The 21,440-nt window shown below is 34.1% G+C and overlaps 1 protein-coding gene across 1 annotated transcript in view; it reads left to right on the forward strand.

The window, feature by feature from the left end:
* The window catches only part of LOC138148357 (glutamate carboxypeptidase 2-like), an 89,158-nt gene that overhangs the window by 24,027 nt on the left and 43,691 nt on the right, over window positions 1-21,440 (forward strand). The window contains exons 4-7 of the mRNA XM_069071050.1: window positions 4,709-4,810; window positions 12,296-12,421; window positions 13,596-13,782; window positions 17,409-17,502. Coding sequence (XP_068927151.1) covers window positions 4,709-4,810; window positions 12,296-12,421; window positions 13,596-13,782; window positions 17,409-17,502 — 509 coding nt within the window. The remainder of the gene's footprint in view (window positions 1-4,708; window positions 4,811-12,295; window positions 12,422-13,595; window positions 13,783-17,408; window positions 17,503-21,440) is intronic.

Consider the following 21,440-nt stretch of genomic DNA (forward strand, 5'->3'; position numbering starts at 1 on the left):
GGCATTGTCAAGGACTGATCAGCAAATACCAAACAAGGAGTCAAAGGGATTAGATGGTATAAAGTACTATAGAATGGGTTCACCAAAGGGTTAAGATAGGGAAGGGAGGAGACTGTAGCTAATACAAGGAAGAGTGTTGGCACTTGTACTATTTGTGTGGGCCCACAAAAGAGAGAGGGATGGCAGAAATAGTGATTATGGTAAGGATAAAAATCAAGATTAGATTTTATAAGGCATGGAGAGTATGAAATGATAAAAGATTATGATCAGATAAAGGAAGTTCAGAGTAAAAGTAGAATATTTGTGGGTAATGACAAGATCAGGGATATGACCATATATATGAGTAGCTTATATGGATGGAAGAATAGATCATAACACTAGATTGAGCCATTGGCCTAATAAAGCATTTAAGGGAACATCAATATGTATGTTGAAGTCCATTAACATGAGGGTAGGAGAAAAAACTGAGTCAGGCACCAAACTCATTGAGGAAGGAAGAAGAATATCTTGGGGGTTGGTAGATAATAGCCACCAGTATCTGGATTATTCTTTATGGTAAAGTAATATCCCATTACATTTATATATTAGAGTGTTCAGACATTTCTTCCAATCATTATGACAGGTAATAATACTATGAATATATTTGTACATCTGACTCTTTCCTGTCATTAATTTCCCAAGGATATAATCCCTGTAATGAAATCTCTAGATCCAAGTATGATCAATTTCATATCTTCTCATGCATAATTCCAAATTGTTTTCTAGAATGATTTGACCAGTTCCCAAATCTACTGGTAGTTATTTGACGCCATTCACAATTGAATTTCCTCTTCTATCTCTGCTAATTTGAAGATTATGAGGTGATAGGTGAAAGTTGTTTTAATTTGCCTTTCTTTGATTAATAGTAACTGAATGATTTGGCTACTTTTTCCTTGGGAGATTACTGATATTGTGTCAATGTCATATTTTTAACAGATAATAAAATATAGCATTGATTTTCATTTATATCTATTGTCATTCTAATTTCACTGATTTTAATTATCCAAAAGTTTTTAAAATTGTATACAAATGAGATTGTCTTTTGACTTTTATAATCTCTTTATTTTCTATTTTCTTTTTATATCCTCTCTTAACCACTGGAAAAGCTATAACTTCTTATTCTTCTCTAAGTATGTCATACCATAATTTTTTAATAATTGGATAATTTTTCCATTTGACATGTGTAATCGTATGAAGGTAACAGTAAAATTATTTAGTTTTTTTTATTTACATATAATCTGAAAATGAAGTGCAGCATTCAGAATGAAGACCAAACGATTATAAAATTCATTAATTTGAATGTCATTGTTAAATCATGAAGGAATAATGTTTATTAATCTAATAATAGCTAACATTTATATAGTATTTGGGGGATATATCTCATTTGAATCTTGCAACAGCCCCTGTAATATAGTTGCTATCATTATCCCTTTCTTACAATGGGAGAGGGAAAGGAAGAAAAGGGAATCAGCATTTATATAACACTTACTATGTGCCAGACATTGTGATAAGTGTTTTTTATAAATATTCATTCATTTGGATCCTCACAAAACCCTCTGAGGTAGGTGCTATTATTATTCTCATTTTACATTTGAAGAAATTGAGGCAAACATAAATTAACTGACTCGCCCAGGGTCACACGACTAATAAAATGTCCAAAGTCAAATTTGAACTCAGATCTTCCTGACTCCAGGCCCAGCACTCTTATCTTTTGTACCACTTACATACCTCAGGCTGGGAAAACAGGCTCAGTGCTTACCATAGGAGCTGAGGTAAGAAGTCAGGTCTTCTGTATTCTTGGCAAAGAGCTTAATCCACTATACCAAATTGTCCCCCTGTTTGAATCTAATTTCTTCCAAACTGTTTTACAAGTTTCCCAGATGTTCTTGACAAATAGGGATATCTTTAAGTAGCCTTTATTATAGGTTTATGGAATGTTGGGTTAATGATTTAGTTGGTTATATGATTCCTTTTTTTTTCTTTGCTTTTTGGAGGGGGGGAAGGTAGGGCATTTGGGGATAAGTGACTTGCCCAAGGTCACATGGCTAGTTTTGTGTTAAGTGTCTGGGACAAGATTTGAACTCAGGTTTTCCTCACTCCAGGACCAGTGTTCTATTCACTACACCACCTAGCTGCCCCTATATGATTCTTCTAATGTAGTATGTTCTATTGGTCTGCTTTTCTGTTCTTTTAACTGAGGATTACTATTTTATAATGTAATTTGTTGTCTAAAAATTCTATTCCTACTTCATTCTTTTCTTATTATTTTCCTTTAGATGCTAAAAGTTTTTCATCCTCTGAATGAATTTTGTCATTATACTGTAGTTCTACAAAATGTTTGTTTGTTGTGGTTGTTCAGTCATGTCCAACTCTATGTCCATGGGATTTTCTTGGCAAAGATAATGGAGTTGTTTGCTATTTCTTTCTTCAGTGTGTCCTCATTTTACAGATGAGGAACTGTGGCAAATAGGAGTTAAGCGACTTTTACAGATTGATTCACACAGCTAAGAAGCATCTGAGGCCAGATTTGAACTCAGTAAGATGAGTATTCCTGACTCCTGGCCCAGCACTCTCTCCACTTTGCCACCTAGCTGCCCGATTATGCCAGCTACTGTTAGAGCAAATGGGGAAGTATTGTTGTTTATCCTTTGTTCTCAAAGAGGACTATAACATCAGAAAAGTGATGCCATGACTTGCAAGTTAGTTAGATTTAAGTGAAGCAGAGCTGTGCAAAATCACCAGCCTCACTTTCTCCTGTGGATCCATCTGGATCCAGTGGCAAGATATAGATAAGAATGACTGTAGTAATGTACATTTAAGAAATTTCCATTAGAAATTATCTATCATAAAAAGTCTTCCTGCAATTATAAACGTTGATGGAAAATTAAACTATTCTAAGTAAGTGCAACATTGTGTGTAGTTTTGACTTTACTGTAAGTAAGAAGTGAAAATAATTGAAAAATAATTTTCTCACTTTACCCTGTACAGTGAAGGTGAATTTCTGCCTCCGTCCTGTTCTTCATCCCAGGGTGACTTCTCTGCTCATCCAGGTCATCCTCTTCTCTCAGCCAGCTCAATGGATTGAAAGGAGCCTTGGCTTAGGAGTCAGAACACTCTCTTTCCTGACTTGTTCTGCCACTTGCTAATTGAATGACCTTGGGCTCAAGGACTCTTAAGTCTCATTTTAGGGATAATAATACCTTCTCTGTCTATTTCAAAGTAATCTTAATAATAAGATAATGAAAAAGGCTTTAAAAGTAGGAAGCAATATGCAAATGTAAGATATTATGGACATTTGCAGCTCAAACAGAAGCCCATTTCCTTCCTAAAGATTTCTGTGATTTGGACTACAGAAATAGTGAGAAAAATAAATTGTAATTCCCATTGAAAATAGTGTTTATTTTGGCACTTAAGAGGATGGTTACACCAATAGTTATCAATATAAAGTGCAATAATGAGGGAAGGTTAAGTTCTGATCCATCCTGCCTCAGATTCTTACTACTGTGACACCATGATTGTCGCAATCATGAGCCTCAGGTTTTTTTTTTCTTTATAAGCCTCATATTTTTTTTTCTTTCTGAGCCTCAGGTTTTTTTCTATAAAATGAAGATAGTAATAGCATCTACTTCATAGGATTATTGTGAGGATCAAGTGAGATTATATATTTAAAATGCTTTGCGAAGCTTAAAGTACAATATAGATGCCAGCTATTATTATTAATTATTATTGTTGCTATTGTTATTTTTATCACTTGTCTAGTATATTCTATTGATCTACTTTTTCCTTCTTAAAAGAGGAACAAGTTGGTGTGATCATTACTGCTTTGTTATACTTTGTATTTTAAATGTTATTCTCCTTTCATTCCTACTTGTTTTCATTGTTTCCCTTGATAACACTGTATGTTTTCATCGAGGAGTCTAAAACCAGGCATGATGGAAAGGGAATGTGTGTCTCAAAAAGTGCTGGCAGAAATTCTCCTTCCCTTGGCATCATTATAAAATACCTCCCCCAATATTAATAACTTCATCAGTAAGTGAAAATCAGTGCTAAGTTCAAATCAAGTGATGTGATGGTAAATTCTAGTACATACCAAGTTTGCCTCAGTATTGCATTTTATCTATTATTGTACAGTGAGCCATTGTAAGCTGTGAAATAACACATTACTCCTCTTTCTAAACTCCTAAAGTGATTTAAGATGCATTTTTTCAAATTTCTCAAAAATTCTTGTCAGTATTTTAAAAATCACTTTTATTTCAGTCTTCACTGGAATATTGACTCAGATATGTTTAACAAAAAACCTAAAGCTATCATTATCTCTTCTGTTTTTCTCCACCTTCTCTGAATTTTTACGAAACATAATTTCTTTCTAGTTGCTATTGTCTGCTTGACAACATCTGAAATCTCCTAGAGAATAGAAATGATGCCTTATACTTTTTTTGTACTCTCCCACAGTGTATATAACACAGTGCTGGACACGTGCTAAATAGGTCAGTAGGGACTTACTACATTTTTGTCGCTTGACTCATCCCACCTCTTTGGACATACCACCAAGAACTTGTGTTCTAGTTTTAATGGAAGGGCCATTATATTGAACCAAACTAAGACTGCTACAAAAAAAAGGATCAAATTTTAATTGTAAATTTTAATAACTGTGATTTTTTTTTTTTAGATTTTCAACACAACATTATTTGAACCACCTCCTCCAGGATATGAACATATTCCAGATGTGGTACCACCTTTTAGTGCTTTTTCACCACAGGGGATGCCAGAGGTAAAGAATACCAAAAAGATATTATATAATGGAAGGTCTCTATCATAGATTCATGGAGGCTTGAACATTCATCTACTTTATCTTCCAGCATTAAAACAATCCACAGATATGCAATTGTTTATTGTTTTTGAAAAGAATAAAATATAAAGAACAATACCAAAATTTGATAACTACTTTTGGCAACAAACTTTTCCCTAGCTTTTGTTGTTGTGTCTCCTTAAAAATATATCAGAAGGTGAAATTTTGAAAGCTAATAAGAAAAGATATGTTGGTGAATTTCTAAGAATGTCATTTAGGGGGCAGCAAGGTTGCACAATGAATAGAACACTGGCCCCAGAGGCAGGAAGACCTGAGTTCAAATGTGGCCTCAGATACGTGCCACACTTAATAGCTGTGTGACCTTGGGCAAGTCACTTAACCCAAATTGCCTTGTCTTCCTCCAAAACAAAAAGAATGTCATTTAGGAAAGAGTTGTATGATAATGACAATTCCAGAGAATGCTGAACAGAGGGATAATATCACCTTTGTAGTCACTTAGCAATATTGCTAAGGAATCTAAAGTTGTATCCTACAGCATACAGCTTTTCTTGTGTCATTGAAGAGGCAGTAAGGTTAAAGTCAACATTTCATCTATCTGATGAATGTCAGATTCATTGACCACCTCGCTGCCCTGTAAATGACATTCTTAGAAATTCAACATATCTTTTCTTATTAGCTTTCAAAATTTTACCTTCTGATATATTTTTAAGAAGATACAACATTTGATATATCTGAGCATGGTCATTTCAATAATACCCACAGAATACCTCAGTGAAGTAATTGTAACTTCCATTCTATTAATATAGAAAGAGGAAAGAATGGTAGAAATTTTATGAAAATAGAGTAGTGTAAATCTTGGAGGCTGTGTGGTAGGGTAGAAAGACCATTGTACCTAAAGTTGGGAGAACAGAATTCTAGTCCTGATTTTGCCACAAAGTAATCATGTGACGTTGGACAAGTAAATTAATTTATCTGGGCTTCAATTTCTTCATTTTTTCTCCTTCTGTATCAGTTTTTATTAATAGTCTCATGTTTCTCTAAATTTCTCATATTTGTTATTTCTTTTTGTGCAATAATATTCCATTATGTTCATAAACCACAATTGAAGATATTCCCCAGGTAATAGGCAGCCACTTTATTTCTGTTTCTCTGCTACAAGAAGTGTTATCAATCAAAACGTGTTTATGAAGTGTATCATGTGTTGTATATGTTGGACCTTTATATTTTGACCTCTTTGAGTTGTTTGCACAATACTGGTATTACCAAGTCAGAGGCTATCAATAGTTTGGACTCTTTTACAAATATTTATAATTGTTTCCAATTCACTGATCCTTATACCAACAGCCTCTCTAATATAAGTTATTTCTATTTTTTGTTATTTTTGCAAATTTCCAAAAAGTGAGGTATATTTTCAACCTTAGAATTGTTTTATTTTGTATTTTCTTATAATTAGTGATTTGTGGTTATTTTTTCTATGATAATTAAATTTATTTGCAATTCTTTTGAAAATTACTCATTCAAATCCCCTGACCGTGAAATTAACATTAGGTTTAGTAAATAAGCAAGTAAATCAGTAGTGAAAGATACAAAAATATATAGTACTTAACTTAGTCCACAAAGATTGCTGAGTTTGTGAGTTATCTTTTTTCTTCCTATACAGTCCTAAAATTTCTATATTTAATACTTGCATGCTTGTTTTTTTTTAAGTCCCTTTTAGGGAATATCATACTAATGGAGGGAAAAAAATTGATGCAGATAATTAAACATAACCAACAAGCATTTATTACAAACTTGCTATGTACCAGGCACAGAAGAACAATTTGTAGATAGAGAAGTTTCTCATTTTGTTCTCCCTTTTTTTAAATGTTTGTTCAATTCCTCTCTGTAACCCTGTGGGATGTGGGAGTAAAACATTATAGGGTTTCTTTGAGACTGTTCCTTAGAGGTGTGGTGTCAGAATGATTGAATTCTGGATCAGGAAGTAGGAAAGCAATGGACATTAGATACTCTTAATTTAATTCAGTTTTTGTCTAATGACTTTTCCCATCTATACTAATATCCAGTCATTGAATTCTTCATAGTGGAAAAAAAAAGATAGGGGCACAGGACAATAGAAGGTTGACGGGAAAAGAACAAATTCTCCCATAAACCACAACGCAAGAGTGTGTTTATTCCTAGGAAAAGAACAATAGTTCACTGTAAATCATACAAAAGGGTCATTGTGTGTAGTCAGAGAACTAAAGTACTGTGAGAGGATGCTCATTATAGTTTTTCATCTTTAGTTGTTTCAGCTAATTTTTTTTTGTAGCCCTACTTTATCATTGATTTGAGCAAATTTGTTAACATCTCAAAAATTGGGAATTGAAATTAAAATGAACTTAATATGTTAAAGAATTGGTGCAGCAAAAAGGTAATGTAAAGTGAGAAAAAATGTAAAGTAAGGAAGCTAAGGATCCAAAAGAAATTAATTAGAAATTAAATAGGATATGATTGTGGTATTCCATAATGTGTAGGTATATGATATGGGAAATATTGAAGTTTAAAAAAATAGTTTTTTTTTTCAGACAGAACCTTAGGTTCATTGAAAATGCTGCAGTTTTGCAAATACAATGAATCCTACTCTCATCTTCCTTTTTAGTTGGTTCTGGGCTTAGTATATTGTCCATCTGTGGTATTTTTTCAAGATTATATGTACTGATGAACCAACTGATTGAATTGTTGCTCTAATTGTCTATCTATATCATAGTCTAAACAGAAGAAATTCCTCAACAACCTGTTTATCCTTATGTATATATTTAGGCTATACTGAGTAGTTGGGGAGCTCATTTAGAGGGTTTTGCATTTGTTCCAGATGATGAAATAATTAGCAAAATATGAAGAAGAGCTGCCATTTACATGGGATTACTCAAGTTTGAACTCAGCACTGGAAATCCTCTAAGTAGTGGAAAACACCTTTTGACAAGAATATTGGTCTCCTTGTGTAATATCTTAGTTAATATCAACAATGAGAGGATTGTGAAAGTTATATCTATTGTGAGGTCATCAAAGAATCTTTTATGACATTAATATATGTTTAATTAAGCATGATGATTTCCATTTGTACTCCAATTAAGTCACAGAAGACCAAAGCTTCTAAATTTGGCTAATCAATTTAAAAGCATCATAATGGATTTAGGTCATTGTATTAAAGCAAATGACTCCATGTAGGAAATATCTAATGATTAGTTGAAGAGTATCAGCCCTGAACCTTAGGGTAATGTATAAAACAGCCAGCCAGTTTGGAATCCTGCCTTCCAGCAGGAGGAGAGTTAAATGATCAATGGTGTGGAACTCCTGAGATGGACTGCCCTTAGGGATGCTGGAAGGATTAAATTTATCTTCACATACATCACATCATTAACTAAATGATAACTTTGTGAACTTCAGAACAGTTGGGAGATCGGGAATTCTGATTTGATGGCAGTGTCTGCCAGTTTCATCATTGGCTGACAGCAGTGTCATCAGTAATCAGAAGACTTTTCAAGGATAAACTAGATGTGCTGTAGATAAAATAGCTTTAGGACTCTCCAAGAGCACCACCTTTGATGCTTGACAGAGAACCTAAGCAGACCTCCATTTGTCCTCTGTGAAATAAAAAATGACTTCTAGTATCCAGACACCATGAATTTATGCTTTGGCCACATTTGCTCCCCAAATTTGAATTCATTCTTCCCAGAAATCTTTTTTTTATAATTAATTTATTTTTAGTTTCCAATATTCACTTCCATAGATTTTGAGTTTTAAATTTTATCCCCCTCCTTTTCTTCCCCCACTCCTCAAGACAGCATGAAATCTGATATAGGCTCTACTTATACATTCATATCAAACATATTTTTTACATTAGTCATGATGTAAAGAAGAATTAGAACTAATAGGAGGAACCACAAGAAAGAAGAAACAAGACAACAAAAGAAAAGGAGAGCAAATAGTATGCTTCTGTCTGCATTCAGATTCCAAAGTTCTTTCTCTGGGTGTGGATAGGATTTTTCATCATAAGTGTTTGGGAATTGTCTTAGATCCTTGCAGTTCTGAGAAAAGCTAAGTCTATCAAGGTCAGTCATTGCCTATTACTGGGTACAATGTTCTGGTTCTGCTCATTTCACTCAGCATCAGTTCATATAAGTCTTTCCATGTTTTTCTGAAGTCTGTTCATCATTTCTTATAGCACAGTAGTATTCCATTACATTCATAAAACACAACTTGTTTAACCATTTCCTAGTTGATGGATATCCCCTCAATTTCCAATTCTTTGCCACTACAAAAAGAACTGCTATAAATATTTTTGTATATGTGGGTCTTTTTCCTGTTTTTATGATCTCTTTAGGATACAGACCTAGAAGTTTTATTTCTGGGTCAAAGGGTATGCAGTTTTATTATAGCCCAAATATAGGCCCAAATTGCTCTCCAGAATGGTTGTATCAGTTCACAACTCCACCAACAATGCATTAGTGTTTCAATTTTCCCACATCTTCTACAACGTTTATCATTTTCCTTTTTTGTCATTTTCTTCCCAGAGATCTTGTGGGACAAAGGGAGACTATACCCCTTTTTGAGAAGTGTTTCCATAATAAATATCCTTACTATAAAGACTTATTAAATATTATTTTAACAAGTAATTAGCTTGGACTGATAATGGGGAACATACTGGTGGGTCCTTATAAGAGATAGTCCTATGAAAATCCACCCTGTCAGGCTTACCTCTAGAGCTATGAAGGAAACAATTAATATTGATTCTTTGGCCACCCAATCTTCTAATGCAAATGAGGGTTGGGAAAGTAGGTCTGTAGGAGGAGTTATGCATACAGGAGATATACCATATTGAAGGAGAGCTTTTCAAGCAGAATTTTGCTCTGCCAAATGAAATTCTTTTTCAAAAGGTAACAAAAAAGTAAAGTAGGCTTTCGTTTACCCTACACCTTCCTAAAAATTAACTGTAAAAATGTAATAAGCAGTCTTGCGTAAAACATTATTGTTCCTTCTCATATTTTAATGAAGAATACCCTCAGAAAGTCTGTTAATTAAATTATTCTCATAAGAATTTTGTAGGGATGAGAATTAGTATCATTAACATTTTATAATAACTTCATATCGTACCTTTCACATATCTTGAGAACTGGTCACTGAACCCTTAAATTAGTGTGACTTCTGAGATATATTTCTTCTCTGTACATTTGATTTAATTCTACCATTATTCCTATCTTTGTTTTTCTTCATTCTTCACACAGGTGCCTAAGTGATTTTTCTAAATCATGTTACCCTTTGCTCAAGAAACTACAGTTGCCACTAGGATCAAATATAAACTCCTTTATTCCACATTGAAATCTCCTCACAACTAGACTCTTCCTACCTTTTCAGTCTTCTTCTATATTATTCTTCTCTTCACACTTTGAATTTAGCCATACTGACCTATCACTGCTCAGAATTTGTAAAATTATGTCTTCCGTCTCCGTGTAGTAGCATGTCTCCCATGCCTGTCGTGCACTCCTACCTCGCTTCTGCCTCTTGCAATTCCTGATTTCCTTTAAGGAAATTTCCTGAAATTTCGTTCAAGATTCAGCTCAAGTGGCACTTCCACGCGAAATCTTACCTCATACGTGTTGTTAGTGCCTTCATTCCCAGAATTATCTTGTGCAAGGTGAGGGGGTTCCATATCCCTACTTCACTAAATACGGAGACCTTGAACTTTTCTTTGAATCAGTCAGAGCTATATACTATGTGAAAATGAGGCCTACCATTTCTATTGAATCAATTAATCAAAGGCTTCAGACTAGATACAATCTTGATAATCAAGTAAAAAAGGAGTACCTCAGGCAATTAGTAGAAATGGACTGCTACACAGGAAGTATTTTAGGATTGACTAAGGATATTCTGTCATAGGCTAGGGGGTTTATATAAAGTAGCAAGTAAATATGGAGGCCAGGTATGTTGAGTGGTGGTCATCCTTAAAGGAAAAAAATATTTCCACTCAAAACCTAGAAGAGACTTGCTAAGAGGACATTGGGGAAGGTAGAGAATCTGACTCTTCCTATCTCTTAAGCAGAGAATGCATTGTAAACTTCAAAAGTTTTGTAATCTGAGATTCCTAAGTAATCCCTATTCTACAGCTACTGAAGAATAAGATGACAAAGTTCTCACTACCAAAGTCCTTGGCACCATCAAATGTTTCAAAGGATGTAGTCTTTTCATGGAACTTGCCTTAAAGAAGATGTATTACTATTGACTTTGCCTCTGTGCTCTCAGGATTACTGGCTCTTTCCATCTGACTGAGAGCTGAAACCTCTTATATGCACTGCCTTTCTGTATTTGAATGTGAGCCCCTCAAGAGTAGAGTCTCTCTTATTTTTGTTCCTGTGCTCAATACTTAACACAGTGCTTTGTATATTAAAGTACTTACTAAATTCTTTTTATTCATTTATTCATAAATAATAGTTAACATTTATATAGTGCTTTAAGGTGATAAAAGGAAAATTCTTTGTTCAGGCTTTCATTCTGATTAATGAGGAAAAGCTCAGGAAAAGGAGAATTAAAGGAGTTTATTTAAAAAAATATGTCAAGGAACATGTTGATCACTGGAGATCAGCAAAAGTTTCAAGGTGGAGCCAGCTTTTGTAATGAGATAAAGACAATTTGGATAAGTCCATATCAATAAAATGGAATGGGCCACTGCATCTCAGCACCTCTCCAGCTTCTGGTATGTGAGGGCTAACAGGTACTGCTATGTGGTGAATAGTAGCTAATACAAAACTCAGGCGCAAGCTTGGGAGGGAGGGTAGTAAGGAATCATTAGGACACCTTCCTCCCCCACCATGGGCAAGGGAGGGCAAGGCTCTGGCAAAAGAGAGAAAAGTTTAACCTTAACACAGAAGGGCAAAGCTTAGGGTACAGCTTTGGTGGGTGAGTTTTGAGGCTGATAAGCCAGCAACGTGACCAAAACAGGGAAATTCTGATCAGCTGATGGATGCTTTATTTTACACGAATATTATTTCCTTGTTCTGGATATCCTTCCTCTTCTATAGCTACGTAAACCTTTTTATTACCTGTTAGATGGATTAATTATGTCTCATTTTATTCTAATTTTGAACCTGAACTACCAAGCTGGCCTGGTCAATACTTGCCTTCTACAAAAGGAAAGATCACCAAATTGTCAGAAGTGAGTTCTAACCCTGACTTCATAGTTATCTCCTAATGTACGTGACCTTGGTCAGGTTCCTAATCAGTTATCTAATTAGTCAAGTGAGTTGACAGTTTCTTCCTTGTCTACTTCTTCTGTTAGTAGTAAGAATGACCTAAGACAGCAAATATGAAACAGCTTAGAAAAATCTACTTTAAAGTAATAAACCTTATGCATAATTTCTCTGCTTTAGAAAGTGCATTCTAGTTTTTAAATCATCTTTTTTTTCCCAATAGGGTGAACTAGTATATGTGAATTATGCAAGAACCCAAGATTTTTTTAAATTGGAGCGGGATTTAGGAATCAATTGTTCTGGAAAAATTGCCATTGCTAGATATGGAAAAATTTTCAGAGGAAATAAGGTAAGTTCACCTTCCTTTCCCTCCCCCAACCTTTCTCCCACTTTTCTGCACTCCATTCATTTTATTGAAATTACAGTATCTCCTCATTTCTGACACTGTTTTGCATTATTGTTCTATAGCAAGTGCCTACTTGGGTCAGAGAAGGAGCTCCTTAGATTATTGCCTAAGAATGATAGAATATTTGGGACTGGGCTATTGTAGAAAGTGAAGATAGACGTGACATATACCACATCCCACAAATCATTTCTGTAATTTCAAGAGAGTGCATTGCTAATTTGCATCAAGGAGCATTATTTATTGCCATCTTGTAAATATTTTATTATTTTGAAATATATAAAATGAATTAATATTTGATGTCCAAGAAGCAGCGTGATAAAATGGGGAGAAAAGAATAAACCACTGAACTAGAAATCTAAAGACTTGAGTATGGTCCTGACTCTGATACTTATTGGCTTTATGACCCTGGACAAATCACCTAACCTCCGAGTTTCAATTTCCATATCTGAAAAATAAAGAGAATGTTATCTACCCTGTGTTCCTGACAGGGCCATTATAAAAATAAAATGAAAAAATGTACATGAAAATGCTTTGTAAAATATAAAGTACTGCCCAAATGTAAAATACTACTATGTTGCTACATTGTTATTGTAAGATATAATTTAAAATTCAGTAAAGTCTTTTAAAGGAAAGAGGATAGAGGTAAAACAGATGTTTAGCAGCCTTTTGAGACCTATTCTATCACCTTACTCTGATTTACTCATGGATTTTTAGAGGAATCAGATTTCAAAGTTGCTTGCCTACCATGGAAAAGTTTACCCCAGGGAAAAGGTGGGAAGTTGGAATGTGGGGTAACTAGATCTTATGGTCTTTTTATGGTAGTAGACATGGGATATTATTACTTGGGGACCCAACACAATGAGGATTTGCCTGGTGTGTGTGTGTGTGTGTGTGTGTGTGTGTGTGTGTGAATTTGCTCACAATTCAACTTTTGATGCCTCTTTTAAAATGTACTTTTTTTGGTAGATAAAGTAAATAGATCAATATATTCTCATTGGAGTAAGGGTCAAAATAAATTTGATTATAATAAGTGGCTAGGCTTCCATGATAAGTTTTAGCTCTGGAATCTGGTACAATTAAATTGGAATATATTTTTTTTTAATTACTCATTTTACAGGTTAAAAATGCTCAACAGGCAGGAGCCAAAGGGATTATCCTCTATTCTGATCCTGCTGATTATTCTTCCCCTGGGGTAGAACCTTATCCAAAGGGTTGGAACCTTCCTGGAGGTGGTGCCCAGCGTGGAAATGTGCTGAACCTCAATGGTGCAGGTGACCCTCTCACTCCAGGTTATCCAGCTAACGGTGAGTTAGGAGTCCTCAGTCAGCACTGGAGACACAAAGGAATAAACAAAAATAAGCGCTTTGCCAAGTAAAGGAGTAGATTATGGTCCCTGGATGTCCTTGGGCAGGCAAACACAGGGAACTGCAATGGAGATTCATCTGCAGTATGGTTTTTCATTTCCTGAAAAGTGGAACAGAGACCTCAGAATGCTGAAATATGTGATCAGTTTATAATCAGCTTCTCTGCTATTTCAAGTCCTGTGATGCCAGATTTAATGCCAAGAATTCAGGGAATGTTCACTGGGCATAAATTAATACAGATTTAGGAAAAAACTCCATTCCTTAGAGCAAGGCCATTGTTTAAAATAATTGTACCCGGGTATCTTCTGCTAATGATATCATATAATTTGCTTATAATGGCTTTTTATAACAACTGTGAACTAAGAGAATGCAATTTAGTTGAACTGGACTAGATGCCTGCTGAGGTACATTGCAGCTCTCAAGTTCTATGATTCTGTGAAAAGCCAAAATGGTAGTATAGTTTTGTTTTAATAAATTCAGCAAATATTTATGAAGTTTCTCATACTTCCAGTGTGGTGTGGTAGGTAACAGCCCAGCCTGGGAGTCAGGAGATAGGAGCTTAGCTCCTGCTCCTGAGATATGCTCATTGTCTGGCCATGAAATTCTCAGTGCCCCAGGTGTCTCTATAACTAAATCACATGGGATTTCCCTTGAATCTAGTGCCTTCCTTCTGTTCATTATCTCCAGCATATCTTGTTCGTATGTTGTTCTTTGTATATTGTCTCCCTCATAAGATTGTGAGCTCCTTGAGATCAGGGACTGTCCTTTACCATGCTTTGTGTCCCTGACATTTAGCACAGTGTCTTGCACTTAGTTGGCATTTAATAAAAATTTATTGACTGACCAAGTTGACTGAATTATTATAGGGAGTTAGCATACCGGTAGTCCCTCCTTTTATGAATTAAAGGACCAATCCCCACTCGACCTCCAAAATATGTATGTATGTATGCACATATATGTATTCACACTCAAGACATTGTGTTAGATCCTGGACATACAAAAACAAGAATGAAACAGTTCAAGCCTTCAAGCTTCGGGCATCACACTTCAACTGAGTGGGAGGAAGAGATGTATGAAGTACAAAGATAGACATAATACCACATACAGAGTAAATGGGGATGCAAAAGGAGAGATCAAAGTGCCCTTGTTATTTTTGTGGAGGTTGAGGAAGGAGAGCAAACAACTGTTGGCACCTAAGATGAACCTTGAAGGACTCAATCAGTGAGTATTTATTAAGTTCCTACTGTGTGCCAGGCATCGAGCCAGGTCCTGGTGACACATATACTTACATTGAACTTATATTCTGGAGGAGAAGACAAGTACATAGAAACATTTGAACAAATAAAAATACATTGAAGGTAGTTAAATATAGTGTAGATTGGGAGGGAGGGCTTTAGTAGTTGAGGGAATCAGGCAAGGCTTCAAGCAGTAGATGACATTTAAGCAATGTCCTAAAGGGAGAAAGGTAATTTGTTAGTAAAGAGGGAGTAGATTCTAGGCATGGGAATCAGCCAGTACACAATTTAGGAGAGGAGATAGTAGGTGGATTGTACTGTGTGAGGAACAAAGTGTCATTTTGGATGGACTATGAAAATCAAAAATTTGGAAAAGTGCAAAGAAGGAAGTGCATTCTAGGCCTGTGTGTCTATATAAAGGTGGGAACTAGTCTGTCAAGTTCAGAAAAAAGCTTGTAGATCAATTTGGTTGGAACATAGTGTCCATAAATGCATATGGAAGTAGATTGGTGCTTTAGTTGTGGAGTGCTTTAAAGGCCAGTCCAAGAAGTTTTTGTTTTATCCATGGCCCTGAGAGAACCAGGCTCCCTTCATATCTTGAACTCAAAAGGCAACCACCAAGGCTAGGATTGTTCAGCTCATGATCAGTATACATGCTGCGGGGAGGAGAGAGAGACAGACAGACAGACAGAGAAAGAGAAAAAGAAAGACAGAGAAAGAGAATTTTTACTCTCTGTTACCTGAATGCTAAAATTTTACTGTTTACAATTTTAATATTTGCAATTACTATTGTATAGTTCAGATCAGAGATAATGTTGTAAATTCAATTTTTTGAAAAAATCGTTTTACTGAGATAGACTTAGCTCTTCCCAACAATACAATAATCAAAGACAATTTCAAAAGACTAATGATGGAAAATCCACATTCAGAGAATTATGGAGTCAGAATGCAGATTTATGCATATTATTTTCACCTTTTTTTGTTTTTCTTTGTGTTTTCCCCTTTTGTTCTGATTCTTTCATAAAATGATTAATGTGGAAATATGTTTAATATGATTATACCTATATCATATTGCTTGCTGTCTTAGGGAGGGGAGAGTAGAGAAAGGGAGAAAATTTTGAAACTCAAAATCTTATAAAAATGATGTTGAAAACTGTCTTTACATGTAATTGGAAAAAATTAAGTACTATTAAGTAGGAGGAGGGGAGATGTTATATCAATGCTAAGCCCCAGCACCCAACACAGTAACACAGAATAGACTCTTAATAAATGTCGATTGACTGCCCGTCTCACTTTTGTATTTTTATTTCCAGTGCCTGGCCCTTAGTAGGCACCTGATAAATGTTCATCTATTATTGAGGGGAACCAGGATTCTGAATCAAGGAGTCCAATCCATACCATTGAGGACCTATTAAAGGAACTGAGGGCATTTACCTTGTAGAAAAGGGAACATGATAGCCAGTTCTTTGCAATAACCAAAGGACTGACATGTAAAAAAGAGATTAGGCTTATAATGGTTGGCCACAGAGGACAGAACTAAGAACGGTGGGTGGAAATTGCAAAAAAGCAAGTTAACTTTGATGTAAAGAAAATCTTTCTGATCATTATAGCAATCCCAAAGTGGAATGGGCTCTCATAGTAGATAGTGAGTTTCCCCTCCTTTTAGATCTTCAAAAAAAGACTGGATCATTGCATGTCAAGTATATAGTAAAGTAAATACTTCACAAGTATAGAGTTAAGTAGATGGCTACAAAGATCCTTCTTAACTCTTGAGATTCTGTCATATCTCAGAAGTGGAGAAAGGTAAACATTGTCATTTTCTGCATTGCTAACTGCATGCTTCATTTTGTCCAGGACCAAGTATTATTCTCACTGTAAATTCTTATTTCCTTGTTGCAATATTTTTCCTTTCCTGTGATTTTTTTTATTTTTTTCTTCAAGCACCAGATAGCCTGGGAGGAATCATCTACCCAGATTTTTCTAGTTTTTTGGCCAAAGAAGAAATCAATTATACCCAAACCATCTTTTCTATGCATATATTTCACTTCAGATCATGGTGATATGCTTTTTTGTGTGTTCGAAATACAGTGATTTTGATTCTTCCTAAAATCAACTCAAAATTATTTCTCAAAAAAAAAAGCAAACATTGACCATAAAAAAGGTTCTGCCTTAAATAAGTTTTCTTACTTATTGAGCTCTAAAAGAAAAATCAGGCAATTTCTCTTTTATTCAAAGACTGTATATATTTATTCAAATGACTGTATATAACAGAATCATTTGAAATGACTTGATTGTCTTGGTCTTAAAAGGTGAATTCTCTTTTTTCCGCAGAATATGCCTATAGATATGATATAACTGAGGCTATTGGTCTTCCAAAGATTCCTGTTCATCCAATTGGATACAATGATGCCCAGATCTTACTAGAGTAAGTACAAGTACAGCTGAAAAGGAATAAAATGTAAAAGCAAAAGGTTAATTGGACACCTTGACACTAACAAAAAAAAAAAAAGGCAACATGGTACAGGAGAATAAACATGGAGTCAGCAAATTGAAGTGGACATTTTAATTCAACCATAAAGCTACCTTGAAGAAGTCATTTAATTTCCTTGGTTCTCAGTTTTCCTCATATGTAGATGATTTGTAAAGTCTTATCCAGCTCTTAATCTATAATTCTGTTTCTCAAAAGGGCAAGATGCAAATACATATTTAACCTACAGTATAGAATTTTAACTATAGTGAAATATTCTGCATAATAACATCTGGCAAAAAGTTGGACTATGGAAATTAAGACTTTATAAAGCAATTAAAAGTGCAGTAATAATCCGTTTACAAATCTTATATCATAATCCCTATTTTTAGGAAGATTTTAAAGGAAACAAAGAATGCTTGTTATGAATGGATACAGAATGAAATAAGCAGAACATGGATGGATGGATGGAAAAACATTTGTTATGTGCTCATAATGAACAAAGTCCTGTGCTAAGATCTGAGTATACAAACACAAAATCATTATAGTCCCTATCCTCAGTGAACTTATATTCCAAAAGGGGGAGAACATATATTAGGGGATTCATCTACACTGCTAATGGTCTGAATGACAAATATATAGTTCATCTGGAATGTAGAAGGAATAAACACATGTCTTTTAGGATTATTTCAGCAGATAAAGCTGTATCCATTTCTGACATTGAACCATTTGGGAGTGCTAAAGATTTTGATAGTGAGCATTAATTCTCTGCATGCATTGCTCTCCTGAAAATGTACAGAAACCAGGCTGCAGCAGGCAAGAATTGATGGGTACAGATATTCTCAGAGCTCTTAGATGTGGAATTCTAAACACCTAGGATACAAATATGCACAGTAAGTTCAATAAAGTAAATGAAAATATTCCTAAAAGGAAATCAAACTCTAAATTACTAAAACACACACACACACACACACACACACACACACACACATGGATAAATGGCCCTAGAAAACAGATAATGAAGCATAACCCCGACCCCTTTTTGGCAGAGGAATGAGAGACAAGAAGAGCAGAATGTTGCATATGTTGTTCATTGTATAAGTTATTTTTGCTTACCTATTTTTCTTTGTTACAAGGAAAGAGTTTAATTCTTTTGAATAGGGTAGTATCCAGAAATGACAATATTAAAGGAAAAAGCATTAGTAAAAGTTATTGTTTTAAAAGAAACTAATGAATATTGATACAATATTTGTATCACCCTAGCAAAAAGTCTATAGCTCTGTGTGTGTGTGTGTGTGTGTGTGTGTGTATAAAATCCACTATAACTCAGTAGGATTTGTGTGAAAAATGTAAGGACAGTTCACAATTAGAAAAATAATTAAAATATCATACTAAAAGCAAAAACATTTGCATTATATTTAAGCAGTAAATATAAGAAAATAAACACCTTTGACAAAATACGATACTCAGATATTCTGAAAAAAATTACAAATTATTGACACAGGAGGGTTATATGTTAATAAGATTAAAAAGTATAGCCCTAATACCAAAAGTTAGCATCAATTGTAGTGGGGAAATTTAAAAAATTAATAAATATAAGAACAAAGTAGGATGCCTTCTGTACTATTATTTGGCATAGTTATACAAATGCAAACAGTAATAATAAAACAGACTAAAAATTGAAGGTATAAACATTGGCTAAACAAAAGGAGAAAAATTATTTATATTTGTATTTCTATATACCAAAAACAAAATCCTTAAGGAAATCATGGATAGGGAAATTCAATTAAAATAACTAAAAAATAATATAGTATTTTAAAATAATTTGTATTTTAGCATCATTTACATATATTTAATATGCACATGTAAAACATTATTAATTCAGTCTGCAGAAAATGTGTTTGATTATTTATTATGCTTAGTCCTCCCACATATTTTGTTGGAGCTAAAACAATGCTTAATGTAAATATGAATTTGTATAGATTCTTTGTAATAATTCATTGGCCCCAGGAAGACTGAGAACAGATATTATAGAGCATGTGGAACTATTAAAGTTTTTTTTTTCTCAGTTGAGAAATGATAAAAACAGAGCTGGGCTTTAGGAAGATATTTTGAAGAAGGAGACTAGATGGTAGAAGTACATTAAGTTATGTAGATGAGAGTCCTCAGATCTGCATGCTAGAGTATGCTTGAATATATCTATAGTCATTTTTTAAATTTACTTTTTTATTTTATTTTTAATTTATCAAATATAACAAGCATTTCCATGACATAGTAAAATTAAAAAAAGAAATGAAATATCTACTATGCACAATTTGCTATTCCTTTCAAATATACAAAAAATCTATCATATAAATTTCTTTTTTTTCTTCCTTTCACTTACCCTGTTTTAGAGATGGTTACCATTAGACCAAAATAAGTATATGTATGTATTTGTGTGTGTATACATTATATATGTGTGTATATACATATACATATGTAAAATTATTCTATATGTACTTCTTTTTATCAATTATTTCTGTGGATACAAATAGCATTTTAATTCATATGTCCCTTATAGTTAATTTGGGTATTTATAATAGACAAAATAGCTTATTAGCTCAAAGTTGTTCTTAAAACTATTACTTTTACTGTAATACAATGTTCTCCTTCCTGGTTCCACTCATTTTGTTCATTATTTTGTGCAACTTTTTCCATGTTTTTCTAAAATCACTGAGTTCATCATTTCTTATAGCACAGTAATATTCCATCACAATCATATAACACAATTTGTTCAGCTATTCCCCAATTGATAGGCATCCCTGCAATTTCCAGTTCTTTGTCACTATAGAGAGCTGCTATAAACATTTTAGAACATATAGGTTCTTTTCCTTTTTCCCTAATTATCTTCCAAAATAGACCAAGTGGTGATATTGCTAGGTTAAAGGGTATAGGCAGTTTAATAACTCTGGGCTTAATTCCAGATTGTTCTCTAAAATTGTTGGATCATTTAACAGTTTCACCAACAATGAATTAGTGTCCCATTTTTTCCACATCCCCTCCAACATTTGTCACTTTCACCCTTTATAATTTTCAGCAAATCTGGTAGGTGTAAAATGATATCTCAAAGTTGTTTTCATTTGCATTTCTCTAATCAATAATAATTTAGAGCATTTTTTCATATGACTAAAAATAGTTTTGATTCCTTCATTAGAAACCTGTCTGTTCATATCCTTTAACCATTTACCAGTTGGGGAATGACTTGTACGCTTATAGATTTGACAAAGTTCTTTATCTATTTTAGGTATGAGAACTTTATCTGGAAAATTGTCAAATTTTTTCCCCAATTTTCTGCTTTCCTTCTGATTGTGGCTACATTTGTTTTATTTATACAAATTTTCTAACTTTCATGTAATCTAAATTATCCATTTTATACCTAACTTTGCTCTCTATCTCTTTTTTATTCATAAATTATTCACCTGTCCCTCAGTCTGATAAGTAATATGTTTCGTGTTCTTCTAATTTACTGTAAATCTCTCTTTATATTTTGGTCATGTATCCATTTTGACATTATCTTGGTAAATGCTGTAAGATACTGGTCTATGCCCAGTTATTTTTACTCACTATTTTCCTTCTCAGCCTCTTTTCACCCTATCCCTATAATCAATTAATATTTTCTTAATATTACTATTTTAACATATTGATCATTTCTCAATGATAACATTGTCCCAATCTATGCTCCCTTTTATTGAAGAAGTATAATTAAGCAAAATAAATCCATCCACTGGCCTTGTATGACAATATTTGCCTAGTCTACTACCACCCTAGTAGGTGGAGAAGGATATCCTTAGTCCTCTGAAGTCATAATTGTTAGCTGCAGTGATCTAACTCAACATGTCCAAAATGGTTATCTTTCC

The sequence above is a fragment of the Petaurus breviceps genome, unplaced genomic scaffold, assembly GCF_028583685.1.
Source record: "Petaurus breviceps papuanus isolate PSGF00001 unplaced genomic scaffold, PetGlider_PUasm1.0 90823, whole genome shotgun sequence".
Classification (NCBI taxonomy): Eukaryota; Metazoa; Chordata; class Mammalia; order Diprotodontia; family Petauridae; genus Petaurus; species Petaurus breviceps.